We start from the raw sequence: 19,271 nt of genomic DNA, 5'->3' as shown, positions 1-19,271 counted from the left end.
CAGAACTGATCGTACAGGGGTACTGCAAAATCATACGGAGATTTTGAAGTTTGATTTCTTCTAGCCATTCTTTCCCTCTGGCTGTTTCTTTGAAAGAGAAGTAATATTTTTTTGCTACCCCGGTGAGAGTAGTTTCAAAGTACATTTGAAGATCAGGAGCTTCAAATTTTCCAAGGGTAAGAGCAGTGCCCATCATCAGGCTATCTACCCATTGGTCAAGAGTTTTTCTCTTGTCTAGAGCTTTATCCAGATCTAGCCAAATTCCATAGTTGGAAATTGGTACTCTGGGTATCTTGTCCTCTGGGACAAATCTTTGAGAATTTCTTTCTCCATTTCTGCCCGTAGAGGCCTTCTGTACAGGGAGTTTAAGCTTTCCCTTTTCTCTAATGATGGAGTTTTGGAGCTTTCTCCTTCTTCCATTTCAATATCTTGGTAGGTAAGGAGTTTTCTTTCCTTTCCTGAATTGAATTTTTTCATTTCTTCGATTAGATTTTCTAATCGTTCAGAATTTTCACAATTCTCAGCTTCTTCATAAAGTTCATAGAGCTTTTGTGCTCTAAGCATGTTTACTGGTCTGTTTAGATCAACTTCTAATTCTTCTTCAGTAATAGACTCTGATGGTTCTTCAGAGTTTTTTGTACCACTAACACTAGCTTCTCTAGTGTTGTAGCTTCTTCTAAGAAGATTTTTGTTTATCCTGATATTTTCAGGACAAGCATCACTTTTTCTGTGATTTTCAAAATTTAGACTGATTTCTCCAGTCTTTCTACTTTCATAAATTTTAGCTTTCGCACTTTCTGCTGGTAGCTTCGGACCAGATAGTTTCCATTCAATAGGAAAAGTTACTTCATTCCAAGTAACCTTGTGAATCTGTTGTGAATGGTTTTTCTGACTGGTGAGGAATCCAGTAGTAAGACCAGGGATGTTTGATATCCTTATCTTGGGCTCTAATGTAGTACTCATCAGTTTATAGTATATTCTGTATACTATAGCTAATTCTTGCATATCTTTTTTCATGGATATGCCATCTGTCTTGACTCTTAGTCTTAGACAGTGAGCTGCATCTTTCAAGCTGGTTGAGAAGTTTGGGAAGCAGTTGAAATAAGCTACTTGATTGCATAAGGATGCTTCAAGGGTTCCCAGCTGACTAGCTTGAAAGTCTGTTAGTCTATTGTCTTGTAAGACACATAGAACTGAACAGTTTATGCCTTCTCGGGCAAGAAGTTTTATGCCTACTTGGACTGCTCCAATATGCATAAATTGATAATTTTTTGCTCTTGCTCTGGCAACTTCAGCAGGAGTGATCATTAAGAGATCTGTTTCTCCTGTTGTGGAAGGGGTTGTAAATTCCAATAATTTGAAGTGATGGCTGTCCATCAGGTCAAATGTTCCCCTTTTGTAGATTTGTTTGAAATATAGCTTTGGAATTGAGGCGTTTTTTACCTCATGCTCGATTTCATTGAATTCAAATTCTTCAGCATTTAGGAGTTGTACTCCTTTCTTTTTCTCGAAGATGCTCATCATGTTGACATCTCGAGTTTCTTTCGGATTTTCATACCGAATACTAGTAGAACTAGTTGATGGCTCCAGAAAAATCATATTTGGAACATGACTCTTGTCTGGTTTTTCTAATGGTTTAAATCCATTAGCTTTCTTTTTTATTGTAGGCACTTTCTTGTCCTTTAGTATATTTTTCATAGAATCCAGCGTTTTTTGCTATTCATTGATTTTTCTACTAACATTTGTTAGCTTTTCTTCTTCCGTTTTTGGAAGTTCCTTGATATAATCCAGTTTGTTTTCCAATTTTTCTAATTGGTGGATTATAGCAAGTATTTTTTTTCTAGATGATTTTGACATCTAGTCAATTCTTGCTGCAGGTTCTGATATTTTTCATCAGAAGATTTTAATAGAGAATTAAGTTTCTCTATTATTAAATCAGGTATTGTCCCCATTGGGGATTCCCCTGCTGAGCTCTTTACAAGCTTTGATACCAGTGATTTGCGTATCTAACCAATGCTCAAATAATCAAGAGGTTTTTGTTCCTCTTCCAACATATATAACAGATTATCAATGTCTTGTTCTAATTTATAGATTCTGGTTTGAAGTCTATAGATGATATTCCAATAGTTGGGGGTTTCTCTATTAAGACTTTTTCTATACTCTTTCAATTTTCTCAATTTTTCTCTCTCTTTTTGCAATTCTTTGCTAGTATTTTTACAGATAGCATTCAATTCAAGCATGTCAACGATCGAAATTATGAATAGTAATACGTACTATTTACCTTTGAATAAGAGGATGATTGTTAACTCTGCATATATATTCAAATAAAACTCTGATAGGCCCACCACGTTTCAAAAACTTTTGTTACGTAAATAAAGGAATAGACAGCACACCAAACTGAAAAAAGACAACAAAGAAGGGTACTATTGGTAGAGGTTTTGACAAGATGGGTAGGTAGGAAGAAAATGGAGGAAAAGTTGTGTAAAGAGGAAGATAAATAAAACAGTGGGGTGTATGAGAAGTATTTTCAAGAATCAGGGGTGTATGAGCATTAACCCTATAATAAATATACAAAAGTAAAATGGGATTGTCACTGAGTGACACAAATTCTTTTGCTGCTAGAAGACTAGGGTTTTGATGGATGAATTTATAAAAACTAAAGACTAGGGCTTTCTGGGTTGGAATTTGGGTTAGAGAAACAGAGAATTGAAGCAGAGAAAAAGAGAGAGAGAAAGAGAAAGAAATTGCAATTGTGAGCGAGTGAAGTGGAAGATTAGTGAAGTGATAGCATTTTATAGAAACTGACCGTTGCTTTGCGGCGTGTGGCGGTTCACGCGGTTTCTCTGTTGACAACTGTCGCCGGAAGTCAAATTGTCAACAGTGTGGTGGTGAGGAAGGAATTAATTAATGAAGGTGATCGAATTTGATTGGTTTGTGAATTATGACCGTTGGACCCTTACGTCATAAACTTTTTTTTTCCTCCCCGGCGCTTCTCTCTTTTTTGGTCATTTGGTTAGTTTCTTAAAACGAGGCGGAGAAAGGAGCGAGAGCAGAGTTAGGGTTTGGGTTTGGGGAGCGAAGACGAGGGCTTTTCTGGGTGCAAGATTGAATTGAGGGGGTTCGACCCAATTTTATGGAATCGAGGATTTTGGGTGTTGGATATCTGAGGTCAATTTGATCCTCTTTGCTTTGCTTTCTCTGGGTGATTTTGAGCTGTTGATTTGATTTTGAATTGGATTTTGATTTGCTTATTGAATCAAAGGTTTGATCTTTTTGTTGGTCTGTTTGAATAGAAGGTTAGAAAATGTTAAGGGATTTGTGATTAATTGGGGTGTTTTGAATAGGTGCAAATTGGGACTCATACATTCACCTACGATTATGTGTATGGTAGCACAGCACTGCCTTCTAGCTCAGTGTATGACGATTGTGTTTCTCCACTGGTGGATGCACTCTTCCATGGATACAATGCTACTGTGATTGCTTGCGGCCAGGTTTGACATTTTTTTTTGGATTTTCTTTGCTGCAATTATTGTGTTTGTTTTATTTATGCTTGAGCTGGTTAGGTAGTAACTGATTTAATTCTTTTGATATTGAAGACGGGTTCGAGGAAGACGTATACGATGGGCACTAACTATTCTGGGGAAGGAAGCACTGGCGGAATCATACCGAAAGTGATGGAAACTATTTTCAAAAGAGTGGAGACAACGGCGCCATTGACTTGATTCATGAACTCTTCGCAAGCATACGAATCGTTGTCAAGTAAGGGAAGTCAATGGCGCCGTTTCCGGGGATTAGGGTCTTCGGATCTTAATCCCTTGGTAATTGGCATTTAGGGTCACTTTTAGCATACTTTTATTTTTATTTTTTATTTCTTGTTTCTTTGTTTAGTTGTTTAGTTTTTAATTTTATTTTTCACTACTTGTTAAGTCTCCTTCTTTTCTCACCCTCTAATTAATTATCAAATTTTGTGGTTGGTAAACTTGGTGAATATTTTGTGTTTATTTGATTATTGAGGTGCTTATTGTTCTAGTGTTTCTTTATAGGTGTATGAACAACACGTTACTACCTATCAATTTGAGAAGTGGTCACACTTTTCAAAGACTTCCTAGACAAAGGCCAAGGAATCGTTCACGAACACCACCAAGGCCAAGAGTACCTCCAAGAAATCCCTCACCGAGTCCGATTAGATCACCGGTTAGAGAGATGGCGGAAAGACCTATTCGGGAGTTCTCTAGACCTTCCATGACCAATACGGCATCATGCTTAGTACTTCCGGATAGAGATGTGGACTTTGAGATCAAGCTACAACAATTGAGCATCTTACCTATTTTCCGTGGAATGCCATCCGAGAAGGCCATCAACCACATGCAAGATTTTGAGGCGATTGTAAGCACTATGTCAAAGGGTGGACTTCCGGAAGGTGAGTTCAAGATGCGGTTATTTCCTTTCTCACTTAGAGATGATGCAAAGGGATGGTTTTTGAAGCTACAACCAAGGAGTATACGATCATGGGATGAGTTGACAGACACTTTCTTGGATGCTTACTACCCACCACACAAGACCACTAGCATGAGACATGAGCTCTTACTCTTCGCTGAACGCGATCATGAGACATTTTGGGAGGCATGGGATAGGTACAAAGATATTTGCAATGCATGTCCCCATCATGGTTTGACTAAGTCGATGATGATTGACGGTTTTTATGGTGGTTTGTTGCCACATGAGAGGAGGAGGGTTGATGTTGCCGCACAAGGTTCACTTCATAGCCATGGTCAAACCGAAGCATGGGATATACTTGAGCACTTGGGTTGACAATCGAGGCAATGGGATGATCATGACTCTAGGAGAGAAAGATTGAGGAAAGATCCATATTATGACACCAAAAACACTCATGAGACATGGGTTGCTCAAGAGAGCTCTAGTGCGGATTATAGAAAGCTTGAGAGGAAGCTTGATCTACTTCTTCAAGCTCAAGAGTATGGTGCACCTACATATCATGTAAAGGCCGCCTCTATGCCTTCATCACTATGTCTACTTTGTGAGTCACCTACACATGCTACTAGTGAGTGTCATTTTACCTCTAGCTATCCGGATTTTGTTGATGAGCATGCTAAAGCGGTTGGTAGTTTTCCAAACCGACCAAGGAATGATCCCTATTCAAGTACTTATAATCCGGGGTGGAGAAATCACCCAAACTTCTCATGGAGAGATAGTGGAGGATCTTCTAGTGCACAACAAGGTGGTGTTTATTCTTATGGAGGGCAACAAGGACCACATTCTTCATTTCTTGGTTCTCATGGCCAAGGGTCTTCATTTGGTACTTCTCATGGAGGTTCTTATGGTTCTCATGCACAAAATAAAATTAATTAGAGGGTGAGAAAAGAAGGAGACTTAACAAGTAGTGAAAAATAAAATTAAAAACTAAACAACTAAACAAAGAAACAAGAAATAAAAAATAAAAATAAAAGTATGCTAAAAGTGACCCTAAATGCCAATTACCAAGGGATTAAGATCCGAAGACCCTAATCCCCGGCAACGGCGCCATTGACTTCCCTTACTTGACAACGATTCGTACGCTTGCGAAGAGTTCATGAATCAAGTCAATCACACGGAGTTCTTGATCAGGGTATCGTTTATTGAGGTAAATGTCGAGTTCTATTACTGTTTTTAGCCTGGTGTAAAGTTATGTGGTGTATATTGCTCATGATGAATTTGTGACACTCAGATATTCAAGGAGGAAGTGTTTGACTTGCTTGATCCAAATTCATCAACTCTCTCTAAAAATGAAGGGGCAGCTACTACAAAGCCTATAGCAAGAGTGCCTATTCAAATTAGTTAGAGAAACAGTGAGTGGAGGGATAACACTTGCTGGTGTGACTGAGCCAGAGGTACGTTAGTGCTAAAATTCATGTATATTATCATATAAGCTTCAAGCTAAGCAACAATGGTGAAAAGATAAAAGCCTAACCTGAGGAAGACGAAGCTCACAGAGAGAAAAGAGAGAAGTAAATGATATTTGGTACTGAGTAATTTTTACAAAATGATCTCAACTACTCAAAAGAAGCAGAAACAAACTATTTATACTAGATGGGTAAACAGAATTAGTAAAACTAATTAGGCAGCAGCTCTCAGGATCATGACACGTGGAAGACATGAAACGGCTAGGATGAAAAGCACATGCAACTGATTAACTCAATTAAAGGAACGTCAAGTCAAGCTTCAAGCGTGGGAGAGCTAGCTGTAACCATCAAAAGGACCAGTAGGACCATCAATAGGACAAGTCTCAATGCGTTTAGATACAATCTCCTTCTCTTTGCCTTGGTCAGCATTCAATCGCTTAACAGTTAGGACGAAGGAAGATATGGGATCGTATCTGGTTTGAGGTTCTTTAGCTCGTGCTACAGGGAGCACAAACATGAACAGTCAGTCAAGGTGCAATGCCTGTTCTTTTTTCTGTTAAGACTGAAGTATTTAAGTAGATGACTAATTAACAAATATTAGTGATATATGTATGTCTTTAAGTTCAGGGCATATTATATTATTGCACTTTCTGTTTTTGTTTTGCATTTGATTTGTGGAACCAGTATTTGTTATGTAAATAAATTTGTCTATGTATAGATATCCATGCTATATATTTTTATTACTTCATTGTATATGATGGGGGTGGATAGACTTTCTCTAATTGATCATTAATAGGAAGTGTTGCTTTTGGCTTGTGTAATGACATACCTTTTGTTTTCATAATTCATATGTTGAGACATTAATTAACTCAAAAAAGACCATTTGTGTGCTTCTAATTAGCTTCAGTAGGAAGGAACTGACATATTATTTCTATTGCTTTCTCTTTTTCTTCTCACAATGCAGTCGCTCACATGCTATATTTACAATAACCATGGAGCAAAAGAAGATTTCTCACTGTCTGAATGGAGCAAATAATGATGATATCGGTGATGACATACTATGCACAAAACTCCATTTAGTTGACCTAGCAGGTTCTGAGCGGGCAAAACGAACAGGTGCAGATGGCATGCGCTTGAAAGAAGGTAACTATAATGTTTCTTGGATAGAAGCTTTTTCTTGTATAAAGGAACTATACAATGGGATTTGATGGGGCTGTGGCAAGATTAACCCTTTATGTTTTTACAGTGGCTCTAGTAGTCTTTCACTCTCATTGCATTATTGCTCTTAAAAAGTTTGGAAATACTACCGTTTAATGCTTTTACGTTTGGTTTTAAGTAGATACCCCTTATTTTAAAGACTATTTATTGGTCTTGTAACAGGCATTCATATCAACAAGGGTTTACTTGCTCTCGGAAATGTGATTAGTGCCCTGGGAGATGAGAAAAAGAGGAAAGAAGGCGGACATGTTCCCTACCGTGATAGCAAGTTAACTCGCTTGTTACAGGTATGTAACTATTTCAGTTATTTCAATCTGGTGATGGTTGTTAGTTCTTGCAAGTTGTAGACATGTTTTTAGCTTACTAACTGACATTGAATTTGTAGGATTCACTAGGAGGAAACAGTAAGACTGTGATGATTGGTATGTTGCACTTGTGTGTCACTGTATAGTTTCTTTAGGCAATCATGATATACCCTTCTCACTGTTCATTTATTAGTTTCTAATTTCTTTTTCTTTTGTCTTTTGATAGCTTGTGTTAGTCCAGCTGAGACAAATGCAGAAGAGACCTTGAATACTTTAAAATATGCTAACCGTGCTCGCAAAATCCAGTACAAGGCAGTGGTAAGTTTCTGGGTAACGTAATTCTCTTTTATGGTTTCATGTTGGCATTTTGTCTAATAATCTTGTCTTTGCTCTTTATTTTAGATCAATCGTGATCCAGTAGCTGCTCAGTTACAATTGATGCGCAGCCAGATTGAGCACTTGCAGACTGAACTTCTATTTTACCGTGGTGATGCTAGTGCCCCATTTGAAGAACTGCAGGTATATACCAGTGTAGAAGAAGTTTCAAAGAGTGATTCTTTATAATTCTGTAATGTGTTAATTGATCTTAGATCTTTCAATAACCTTCACTTTTCCTAGATTCTTAAACACAAAGTGTCATTACTCGAAGCAAGCAACATGGAGCTGAGGCAGGAGGTTCAGGGACGCCGAATAACTTGTGAACACCTAACACAGCGTGCTCTTGAAGCTCAGGTTTGATAATTTTCAAAGTGCGTAATTCATTAATAATATCTAGCCATGACACTTGACTAATATTATATATTTCAGGTTGAAAAAGATAAACTGGCCATGAAAATTGAAGCCTTCCGAAATGGTAAATCTTGGGATGAGATTGACTCCAATCCAGTTCAGGTTTGTAAATCTTTTACTGGCTGGATGCGTTCAGTTTATCTTCTTTTTGGAACTATGCATTGTTCCCCCCCCCCCCCCTGTTGTTGTCTTACTGCAGCTTTCTGTTAGAAAAGAAATTAAACCGTGACATGGCATTTTAACACTTTTCACTCAAACAACATATTATTCCCCTGTAATGATGAATATTCATCTGATTATGATACCAAAGCTGGGGATGTTTCTGGTAAGATATGAAAAAACGCCTTGCTTTTTGATATTCTTTTAGTTATTTAATTGTTAGTGTTATATTTTTTTGATTGCGTTCTGCATCAGAATTTCATCTACCATCAAGATTAATCTCTCTGTACGATTTCTGTTTCGGCTATTTGTCAATGACTTTTGTTGTTATTGAGTACAAAGTCCGAGTCTGTTATATTTTCTCCTTGTATTGCAAGCTGTGGACTGCTTGTGGGCTGTACAGACTAATAATAGTTGGGATTATTTGAACTAAAATCTCTCTCATCTTGTTCTTTTTTTTTTTTTTTTTCAATTGCTTATGGTGATGTGTTTGAATTCTCTTAAGTTGCCAACAGCGGTTCAACTAGAGATGTGATGTTATTTTTGGCTTAAGGTGGAAGAAAATACAAGGAATTTTAAAGATTTGTGGGGTGGGGGAGTAGGATTATTATGGCTATGATTTCCTCTGATTTTATGGATATGCTTTTTTTCCCCATTCACGTGGTTAAAAGCTTTTGGTCTATTATATATTATGTTATGTAGCTGTGATTTATTGTTTTATGTGAATAACTTAATCTCAAGACTTGTACGATTAGATATGTCCCTAATGAATCGTTTGTACTCTTTAGTAATCACAAACTTGATTCATATGTAGATGTGATAGCTGTAGAAAAAGAGCAAGAACATTCTTCTCTTCAAGAAAAACTGGATCGGGAGCTGAAAGAATTGGACAAGGCTCTCGAGCAAAAGGAGGTAATGTTTCTTCAGTTTTAACTGTAGACTTTTTGTCTTTGCTACATCTCCAACTCCCTGGAGATGTTGAAGCGGTTATCAGTGAGTTGTTTCATCCTACTGTTGTCTGGGTGTCACTTTGTTTTTATTTTGGTTTTCTTTGACTTGGTTAAAGGCTGAAATGAAGCGGTTTACAAGTTTTGATACCTCGGTTCTTAAGCTGTATGAGAAGAAGGTTCATGAGTTAGAACATGAGAAGAAATCCCTTCAGGTTAGTTTTTTGTCTGCTTTACTTTATGTTGTCAAAGCTATCATTTAATGTCTGGCTAAAAGATCGTATAATTTCATTCTTCAGAGAGAGATTGAAGAGTTGAGACAAAATCTTTCAAATATCTCATCTACTTCTGGGGATGGAGCTCAAAAGTTAAAGGAGGATTATCTACACAATTTGAACCTTCTTGAAGGACAGGTGAGTAGACTCATAAACGATTAGACTTACCCTTTTGATGGCATTTTTATATCTCCTGCTTATTTTTTCCTTTGCAGGTTTCTGAGCTGAAAAAGAAACAGGATGCTCAAGCCCAATTGTTGAGACAAAAACAAAAAAGCGATGAGGCTGCAAGGAGACTACAGGATGAAATTCAGAGAATAAAGACTCAAAAGGTGCTATTTGTTGTTGAAATGCATATGGTCATGGAGAATGATGATTGTGTTTGTTTATTATTAATACAAGGTTATTTCATAGGTTCAATTGCAACACAAGATCAAACAGGAGTCTGAGCAGTTTAGATTATGGAAAGCATCACGAGAAAAAGAAGTTCTTCAGGTAAATAGAATGGAGGAATATCATAGATGTTTACTTTGTGGTTTTCTTTTGAACCAGATCGAGCCACACTACTTGTGATATGACTTGACTGAACATAATAAAGTAATCTGCAAATAAATGATGGATAAAATTTTTATTCATTTTTAATTGAACTATGATGTTGGTTCTTCATTCTGTTGATTTTGATAACCTTTTATGGGACAATTTTGTAGATATTTTTGACAGTAAGGTAACTTTAGAATCACTGCAATCCCTAAAGAAAAATAACTGCTAAGATTAAAACTACAGGGAGCCCAAAGTGGAATGCACTCCAAACTACAGGCAGAGACCTAAAATAGTTTAACTTTTTACTACGCAACTACTGAAATTAGTTTAGTTAGTTAGCTTTCATGTTTTTACTCTTTTTGAAGTGAAGATGTCAAAATGATATTTGTTGAATTTTTCTTCAATGTATGGTCTGCTGGCAGATCGATTAATCTTATTATGATGTAAAAACGAAAAAAAAAACGGAAGCAGAATCTGAATGGTATAAGAAATTTGGCTCTTAGTATTGTTTTTGGCTATTCTTGCTGTCTTTAAACTCTACTATAATTCTCAAATGATTGTAGTCTATATTTATAGTAATTCTGCATACCATTCAACTGTTCAAGTGGTACTTTTCAGATTTTAATTAGTAGAAAACATCATCCTGATTGACGAAACCGACATTTTTTATTAAATTATGGGGAGTAAATTTTCTGATGTTGAAGTTTTAACTTTCAGAATGTTATCGGCTCTTTTGTTGTTTTTTTTTTTTTTTGGGTTAGAGGGAGAGCAACTTTTGCTAGATGTATACCATATTTTCTTATATGCAATAGTTTTAAGAAGCTGTACATAATGTAGCTTGATTATATCTTTTATTTTCTATCCATGTTGGAAACTAAACAGCTACAAATCTTCTATTTTGTGAATGATCAGCTTAAGAAAGAGGGAAGGAGGAACGAGTATGAGATGCATAAGCTGTTAGCTTTAAACCAGAGGCAAAAAATGGTAAGCAAACGTTTGTGTGGGATGCCCTTCATTTATAGAAAGATATACTCACTTCTCTACGCTATGCCAGGTTTTGCAACGAAAGACAGAAGAAGCTAATATGGCCACAAAAAAGCTAAAGGAGCTTTTAGAATCCAGAAAGACTTCTTCACGTGAAACTTCTGGTCATAATGCTCACGGTATTCAGGTATTTTTCTAATAAAAAAGAAAAATCATTTATCAAAATGAAGTGCTTGTTTGTATGCTATGAGTTGGACTAGTGAAAAAAATAAGAAAAGATGGCATCACATTATCTATGTCACATTGGACTGGACCTTTGCTTTTAATGTAGCTTGATAGTAAAGAAGTTTGATTATCTTTTGTGTTGTTATTATAATACTGCGATTTCCATCTATGTAATGGGGATCTAATTGGCTCCTCACTCTATTTGTCTGACTGGACGTAACCTTTTGATTTGTTTGGTTATGCATTGGGATGTGGTAATCCTCCATGTAACTGTTTTCTCCATATAGGCTCTGATGCAGGCAATCGAACTTGAGCTTGAAGTCACAGTTAAGACTCATGAAGTAAGATCTGAGTATGAGCGGCAAATTGAAGAGTAAGCCTCTAATTCTGTTGGACTAGTTTATGAATTAATCTTTAAGGCTTTTAGAATTGACTTGCTTGAAGGTGCTGTTGGAGCTTTCTAGATATGTTCAGTTGTTTTCGTCATTTATGAAGAAATGGGTATGATAAGCATGATAAATATTATTCAAGACAAGTTAAAAAATTTAAGGTGTCAGGTCCTTGAGTCTTGTGAACGTAGAGAGGATTTGTACTTTTGATCGTGGTGTATGTTGGATATAACTTCAGCAAAATTCCTGTAATTGCAGTGTTTGCAGTATCTCTCTTTGTTAGTACATTTCACTTGGCAAAATAGCATCATGTATTAAGAACCTAGTCAAGCATCTATCTCAACTTCTCTGATACGTTGAATATATTCATAGTAACAGTACCTGTAGTTATCCATATTTTTTGTATTTCATTTGAAAAGAGCCATGCTTTCTGACCACTGTCCATATATCAACTTCGTTTTTGACTGGGACAGTGTTTCTTTTGTGGCAGTTCTCTAATCAATTTCATTTTAACTATGCTACCACAGGCGTGCTATGATGGCCAAGGAAAGAACCAAGCTAATAGAAGAACAACGTAATTTAAGGTGAGTATTTTTGAAGTCGAATATATTCAATATCATGTTGTCATGTTGCAATAAATTCGTCCATTATCTTGTGTGTACATGATGTATATATCTTTATTTCAATGGTATGAATGCAGTGATTCCTCGGAAATAATGTCTCCTGGTGCAAGAAATTCAAGGATTTTTGCACTTGAAAACATGCTTGCTACTTCTTCTAGCACCATGGTACGTATCTATGGCATCACAATTGTCAGAAGCAGAAGAGCGCGAGCGGGGTTTCAATGGCAGGGGGCATTGGAATCAAGTTCGGTCTCTTACAGATGCCAAAATTTTGATGAATCATCTGTTCAACTTAGCTTCTTCCTCCAGGTAATAGATTCTATATGACATTGGAAGTTCCCCAAATAGAAACAATTCTTCTAAATGATCGATGTGTAATTGTCATACACTCCCTCATACTTTGGTATATGACTGAAAACAAGACTTCTCCTGCTTTTCAAGGTGCCTGTTACGAGATAAAGAAGTTGCATACAGAGAGAAGGATTTGGAAATAAGAGATTTGAAGGAAAAAGTTGTAAGCCTCAGTAGTTCGCTCAGGAAGTTGGAGAATAAGAGGTGAAGTCTACAGCTATATTGAATACAACTTTGAGTAGAAAGGAGCACTACCAAACATAATTCATTTATGTTACCCACTAAAATACTCATCTTGGTCTTTTTCTTTGCGGACACATTTGGTTTTGGAAATTTTTTTTCCCTTTTGGTTTCTAGCATTAGAGAAACCCTTTAACTTTTTTCTTTTTTTTATTCATAATGCTAATTCTAGTTTGGTTAATCTTTTATTGCAACAGAACTCAGCGTTGAAGAAATCTGAAAATGGACACAAGTATGATTTGCGCAAGCTAGTAAGTGCAGTGGCATTCCCTTTTGAAAGCTTTTTTATTTATTTATTTTTATTTTACCTTCATAAGACCATGTCTGTAACCTCTCGTACATGTTATAAACTACCTATTTTCATTATGAACTGATTTCAGTTGATTGAAAAATAACCACTAGTCTTTATTCCTGTAATTCACTCAATTACTACCTATTTGTTGTAATATATCCTCCCACAGAAAATCTTCCTCCGGTATTCCATGATCGTCTCCAATACCCATTTGTTGTAACATTTCCTCCCAGAGGAAATCTTCCTCGGGTAGTGGAATAAGCATTCCATGATCGTCGCCTGATTGAACCTCGGAAACAAAGTGTTGGAGTCCCCCATTCGTTGTCGCTTAGCTTGAGGTTGCTCCTTGTTTGTGTTCTCTCCATCATCACAGGCATAATTGTTTTCAAGAACGTCTTCCTCTTCACGTTGTTTTCTCCTCTTTTTGATCTTGGCTTTGGGTTCACCATTTTTTCGTAGCAGACAGAGAACATAGTCTTCCACCTTTTGTTTCTTGTCTCTGAGTGATGGATCAAGGTAGAATTCATACAAGATCCAACAACCGTTGTGCTCCGATGCTTGGTTGTAATAACCTGTTTTGGCAGCATTTAGTGGGTTTACTGTGGATAAAAGAAAAGTGGAACATGTTTCCGTGTTTTGAGCAACAAAGGGAAAGCAGTGCTTCTGCTTTGACTCTCTCTCTCTCTCACTCAAACTCTCACTCTCTTTCTCGTCCGAAACCCATTCGAAAACAGAGCACGGTTTCTCCGGTCTCTCTCTCCCACCTCAGGCCACCACAAGACACCAGACCACGTCCCACACCTTCGCCTCAATATTGCGCAGCTGCAGGTGGCAGCCTTGCGCTGCAGAACAGCCGGAAGCGGCGGCGGGAAGCTCCGCCCGGTTTGAGCTCGTTTGGGTTCCAAGCTTGATATCTCAAGCTACCGGTCACCAATCCTCACCAAAATTCATCCTCGAGCTCACCTCAACCTCCTGAAACTCCCAGAAGTGTCCATATACGACGGTGCTGCGCGTGGTGGCAGCTGGAAGCCAGCCCCGATCAAAATCGAAAAAAAGGAGCTATCGATCCGGATATCTCGAGCTACAGACCATCATTTCTTGTTATTATTGCGCTGGTGAACTCAGATTGAAGTTTTGAACAACTTTCATGAAGGTATCGAAGCGAGTTGTTGAAGTTTTTACGTCGGAATTCAAAATCGCCGGATTCTGGAAATTTTCCGGCCACCGAAGCTTTCGATCAAGATATCTCGAGCTGTAGAGCTTCTTTTTGAGTGATTCTTGAACCAATGAGTTCGGCTTGATATTTTTAACAACTCTACAGAAGCAATCGAGGCCTGAAATCGAAGTTTTTACGTCGAAATCAAGCTCGCCGTTTTCTGCAATTCTCGCCGGTTTCTGGAAAAAATTCCGGCCACCTCGACTGTTTTAGGTAATTTCGACCCCTTACGGTCAATTTCAGACTTCATGCTAGTTAGGAAAGTGGTTGGGCTTGATGAGATGAAGAGGAACAGCCTGGCCCCGACACCATTGGCGGTGGTCGGCGGCGGCTCGGCCCCTAACTCCGGTGGCCCTTTCCGGCCACCTCCGGGGGTCAAAAATGTGAATCTTTACATTTTTAGATTCTACATTTCAATACGATCATTTCGATATATTATACGCAATTTTTGGATATCGTATGATTTAGTTATGAATTTGACGATTTCGATCGATTTCGATCGTTCGATTTGTGATCTGTGAAGATCAGACCGTCGGATGGACTTGTAATTTTAATATGTTGATCGTATGACTGTCCCGATGACTTTTTGTGGTCACGGGCGAAGATCCGACCGTTGGATCTTCGTATAATTGTGAAATGGTGTTTTGGAAGGCGATTCGTGAGAATCCGACCGTCGGATTTTCATATAAATCTGTGGAGATGTTAATAAAGGCGATTCAGGAAGATCCGACCGTTGGATCTTCGTGATAATTTCAGGAGGATGATCCAAAGAGCAATCCGTGAGGATCTGACCGTTGGATCATCGTATAAATTCGATCTGACCGTTGGATCATCGTATAAATTCGATCACTCCATCAGATCGTCATTTATTTTATTTTATGAGTTGTTGGCTAAATTCAAGTCACTTATGATTAGGTGTTTGACGGTTTGATTTGGCGGACGATTCGTATAATCGTGGTTGTGCTGTTAAGAAGACGCAGCTGGATTAGAGGTGAGTAAACCTCACGTGGTTCATATTACGAACCAGTACTTTTAATTAATTTATTTTGTTGTCATTGTGTGAAAATATTTATGGAATAAATATTTGTTTTAAATCATATGGACTTGATCAACTACGGTCCATAGGTAAGTAAAATGATTTCTATTATACAAAATGAATTTCATGATTTTCTTGTGTGAACTATAGTTGGTATTAGTGGTCATTCCTGAGTGGGTGATTACGTATATATATATTTACGTGATTATATATGAAATGGTATGACATGGAGATGTGTGATTTTATAATGATTTAATTGATGTGAAATCGAAAACATGAATTACCATATTCACTTATGATAATAGTGATTGATGGAATTATATTGAAAATTCATGTATGACATGGTATTGAGTGATGATATGATTGAGTATGGATTTGTGATTTTTGGAGTTGTATTTTGAGTACATATATACACAATAATAGTACGTACCATGGAATTATTGATCCTATTGTGTGAAAGAATATTATTGTACTCGATTTTGGTTGAGTTTAGAGTCAACATAATGACCAGCATGGGGGAATCGGATGCTCTAATACTAGGTGGAAGATGGGCTACGATTGGTTAAGTTTAGGGTCGACGTAGTGACTAGTATGAGGGAATCGGATGCTCTAATACTAGGTGGATGATGGGCTACGATTGGTTGAGTGTAGGAGATGCCACAACCCTTATCGGGTGACGGGCTAAGTTGAGTATGCATATTGGATGCTCTAATCCTAAGTGGATGACGGGCTACGATTAGTTGTGTATGCATACCGGATGCTCTAATCCTAAGTGGATGACGGGCTACGATTAGTTGTGTATGCATACCGGATGCTCTAATCCTAAGTGGATGACAGGCTACGGTTATTTGAGTATGAGTATCGGATGTTCTAACCTATGTTGATGAACTGCGATATTGACAATCATGTAGAGTGCCATAACCTAGGCCAGGTGATGGGCTATGATTCAGATAGAACTCTAGTCTGTCAGTCACCGTATTTGTATAAATACGCTTTCGGGGTTTTGAGAAGAAAGATGTGAGTTTAGACCCCGTATTAATCTTTGGTGATTTAGAGTTGGTGATTTTAGTGACTGATTTTGGGGATTGTGGATTGCTTTGTGGGTATTGTGATTTGTGGTTTTCCATGAATGGATTGATGTCTCTTTGCAAACGTAATACTGTTGAGTTTTTACTTGAACTGTAAGAATTGTAATTTAATAAATCAACAGTTCCTTCTTGTTTACTCACGAGCTTTGCAAAAAGCTTACCGGGTTTTGTGTTGTTGCGATTCCCGGTACACTATTCAAACGGTGTAGCGGGTAATCCTACAGGACAGAAGAATCAGGAAGGCGATCGAGCTGTGTAGAGTAGCTGCATGTGATACTCTAAATTTCTATTGAGAGGTTTGTTATGCTCATTTAGAGCTTTACAATCTTACTTGTATGAGTGAGTTGTAATAATTAACTCGAGGTTTTCGAGATTTGAATTTTGAGTGGCTTGTGGGGTGGTTGTTCAGAAAAAAAAAATTCAGAACGTTTATTTGTAATAGTTATTATTCACGTTTCGGATTTGAATTGGTTATTCAAAATTCGGGGCGTGACATTGGTTCTTGTAAGTAAGTTTTTTCTTCAAGCCAACCACACGACCAGTCTCCAGAGATTTTACTGGCTTGCCGGAGTCGTCGCCCTTCCAGGTGCCATTGCCAACGGTCCGGCGTATGCGTGTGTCTGTGGAACTCATCGTCTTGTGTTTGGTGAAGAAGTAGATGTCCTTGTTGAGCCTCAAGTCGTTTGGTCTACAAGCACTGCTCCACCACCACTGCTCTACAAGCACCATCGTGCCTCATGTCCACCACTATCCTGCTCACCGGCCTCTGTCGAGCCACCGGCAACTTCCACAGCGTTCAGCAGTGCCCGAAAATGGCCCACACGCCGTCATTTTGGATACCCTGAATTTTTTCTGGGCACTCATGTTCTTCGCTGAATCATCTATTCTCCTTCTATCTCATCGCTACGGCGACCAACGAGGAAATTTCCCCATCCATAGTAGATTTTGATGTAGAGCCTGTGGTGAAACTTAAGTAGGTTATTTTGAACTATTGCGAAATTGAATTTAACAAAGTCTTGTTCAATCAATTTTGCTAAAGACTATTTTCTCATTTAAATCATAGAATAACTAATCTGGATGTGCCTCAAATTTGTTATTTTTCAGGTTTAGATAAGGGGAAATTACTGGTCACTCCCTGTACTTTTAGGGAGTCGACAGTTCAGTCCCTGCTATCCTAATTTCGACAAGTTACTCCTCAGACTTTCAAATCTCACACAATTTGGTCCAAAATGACTATTTTGCCCCTCCCTTCCTCTTTTTGTTTTTTTATTTTTCTCTCCTCTCCCCTCCTTTCTTCTAAAATTCATAATTAATTCATACGAACTCCAATATTTGCGTTCCATATATGTACGAGATCGTATCGATGAGCTCCACAACTTTTATGAAGAAAGTTTTTCCAAATTTTGTATGTATAAAAAGTCAATTTTCACAACAGCTCCAAATAACATTCGTTTCGAAAATCCACTTTCTTCTAAAATTCATAATTAATTCATACAAACTCTAATTTTTGCGTTCCATATATGCACAAGATTGTATCAACGAGCTCTACAACTTTCATGAAGAAAGTTGTTCCAAATTTTGTACGTATAAAAAGTCATTTTCACTACCCCCCTAAATAACGTTCGTTTCGAAAATCTCCTTTCTTCTAAATTTCATAATTAATTCATAAAAACTCCGATTTTTGCGTTCCATATATGTACGAGATCGTATCGATGAGCTCTACAAATTTTATGAAGGAATTTTTTTCAAATTTTGTATGTATAAACAGTCAATCCCCCCAACCACAAAATAACACACACACACACACTCTCTCTCATTATGCACATTTCAACCCAAGAAATATCAAATATTTGAATTATGAATATTGAGACTATTTCATAAGTAGTTGTACGAGAAATTCGGTTTCGTATCAATTTTAGTTTCGAAATGAACGTTATTTAGGGGGGGTCGTGAAAATTGACTTTTTATACATACAAAATTTGGAAAAACTTTCTTCATAAAAATTGTAGAGATCATCGATACGATCTCGTACATATATGGAACACAAATATCGGAGTTTGTATGAATTAATTATGAATTTTAGAAGAAAGGAGATTTTTGAAATGAACGTTATTTAGGGGGGTCGTGAAAATTGACTTTTTATACATACAAAATTTGGAAAAACTTTCTTCATAAAAATTATAGAGATCCTCGATACATCTCGTACATATATGGAACGCAAATATCGGAGTTCGTATGAATTAATTATGAATTTTAGAAGAAAGGAGATTTTCGAAACGAACGTTATTTAGGGGGGGTAGTGAAAATGACTTTTTATACGTACAAAATTTGGAACAACTTTCTTCATGAAAGTTGTAGAGCTCGTTGATACAATCTTGTGCATATATGAAATGCAAAAATCAGAGTTTGTATGAATTAATTATGAATTTTAGAAGAAAGTGGATTTTCGAAACGAATGTTATTTGGAGCGGTCGTGAAAATTGACTTTTTATACATACAAAATTTGGAAAAACTTTCTTCACAAAAGTTGTGGAGCTCATCGATACGATCTCGTACATATATGGAACGCAAATATCGGAGTTCGTATGAATTAATTATGAATTTTAGAAGAAAGGAGGGGAGAGGAGAGAAAAATAAAAAACAAAAAGAGGAAGGGAGGGGCAAAATAGTCATTTTGGACCAAATTGTGTGAGA

At 37.3% G+C, this 19,271-nt stretch overlaps 1 protein-coding gene, 1 long non-coding RNA gene and 1 other non-coding gene across 3 annotated transcripts; 2 read left to right on the top strand and 1 right to left on the bottom strand.

Annotated features, from left to right (window-relative positions):
* Positions 1–4,566: 4,566 nt before the first annotated feature.
* Positions 4,567–4,673, bottom strand: LOC112181027. Its single transcript, XR_002928640.1, has one exon. It is a non-coding gene; the product is annotated as a small nucleolar RNA R71 (small nucleolar RNA).
* A 1,613-nt stretch (positions 4,674–6,286) lies between these two features.
* On the top strand, positions 6,287–13,327 carry LOC112178348 (kinesin-like protein KIN-4C). The gene is given in 21 exon segments (XM_040511553.1): positions 6,287–6,432; positions 6,865–7,043; positions 7,281–7,405; positions 7,504–7,540; positions 7,650–7,741; positions 7,826–7,942; positions 8,042–8,155; positions 8,231–8,393; positions 8,475–8,537; positions 9,186–9,283; positions 9,438–9,533; positions 9,618–9,731; positions 9,809–9,925; positions 10,008–10,088; positions 11,046–11,117; positions 11,188–11,304; positions 11,630–11,715; positions 12,259–12,315; positions 12,432–12,663; positions 12,796–12,909; positions 13,143–13,327. Coding segments are annotated over 20 exon segments (2,124 nt in total). The 3' UTR covers positions 12,814–12,909; positions 13,143–13,327.
* Positions 13,328–13,570: 243 nt separating this feature from the next.
* On the top strand, positions 13,571–17,462 carry LOC112175713. The gene is made up of 3 exons (XR_002926597.2): positions 13,571–14,666; positions 15,369–15,444; positions 16,787–17,462. It is a non-coding gene; the product is annotated as an uncharacterized LOC112175713 (long non-coding RNA).
* Positions 17,463–19,271: the final 1,809 nt, after the last annotated feature.

The sequence above is a fragment of the Rosa chinensis genome, chromosome 7 (assembly GCF_002994745.2).
Source record: "Rosa chinensis cultivar Old Blush chromosome 7, RchiOBHm-V2, whole genome shotgun sequence".
NCBI lineage: Eukaryota > Viridiplantae > Streptophyta > Magnoliopsida > Rosales > Rosaceae > Rosa > Rosa chinensis.
Note: the sequence above shows the minus strand (reverse complement) of the source record. Positions and strands in the feature narration are given on the sequence as shown.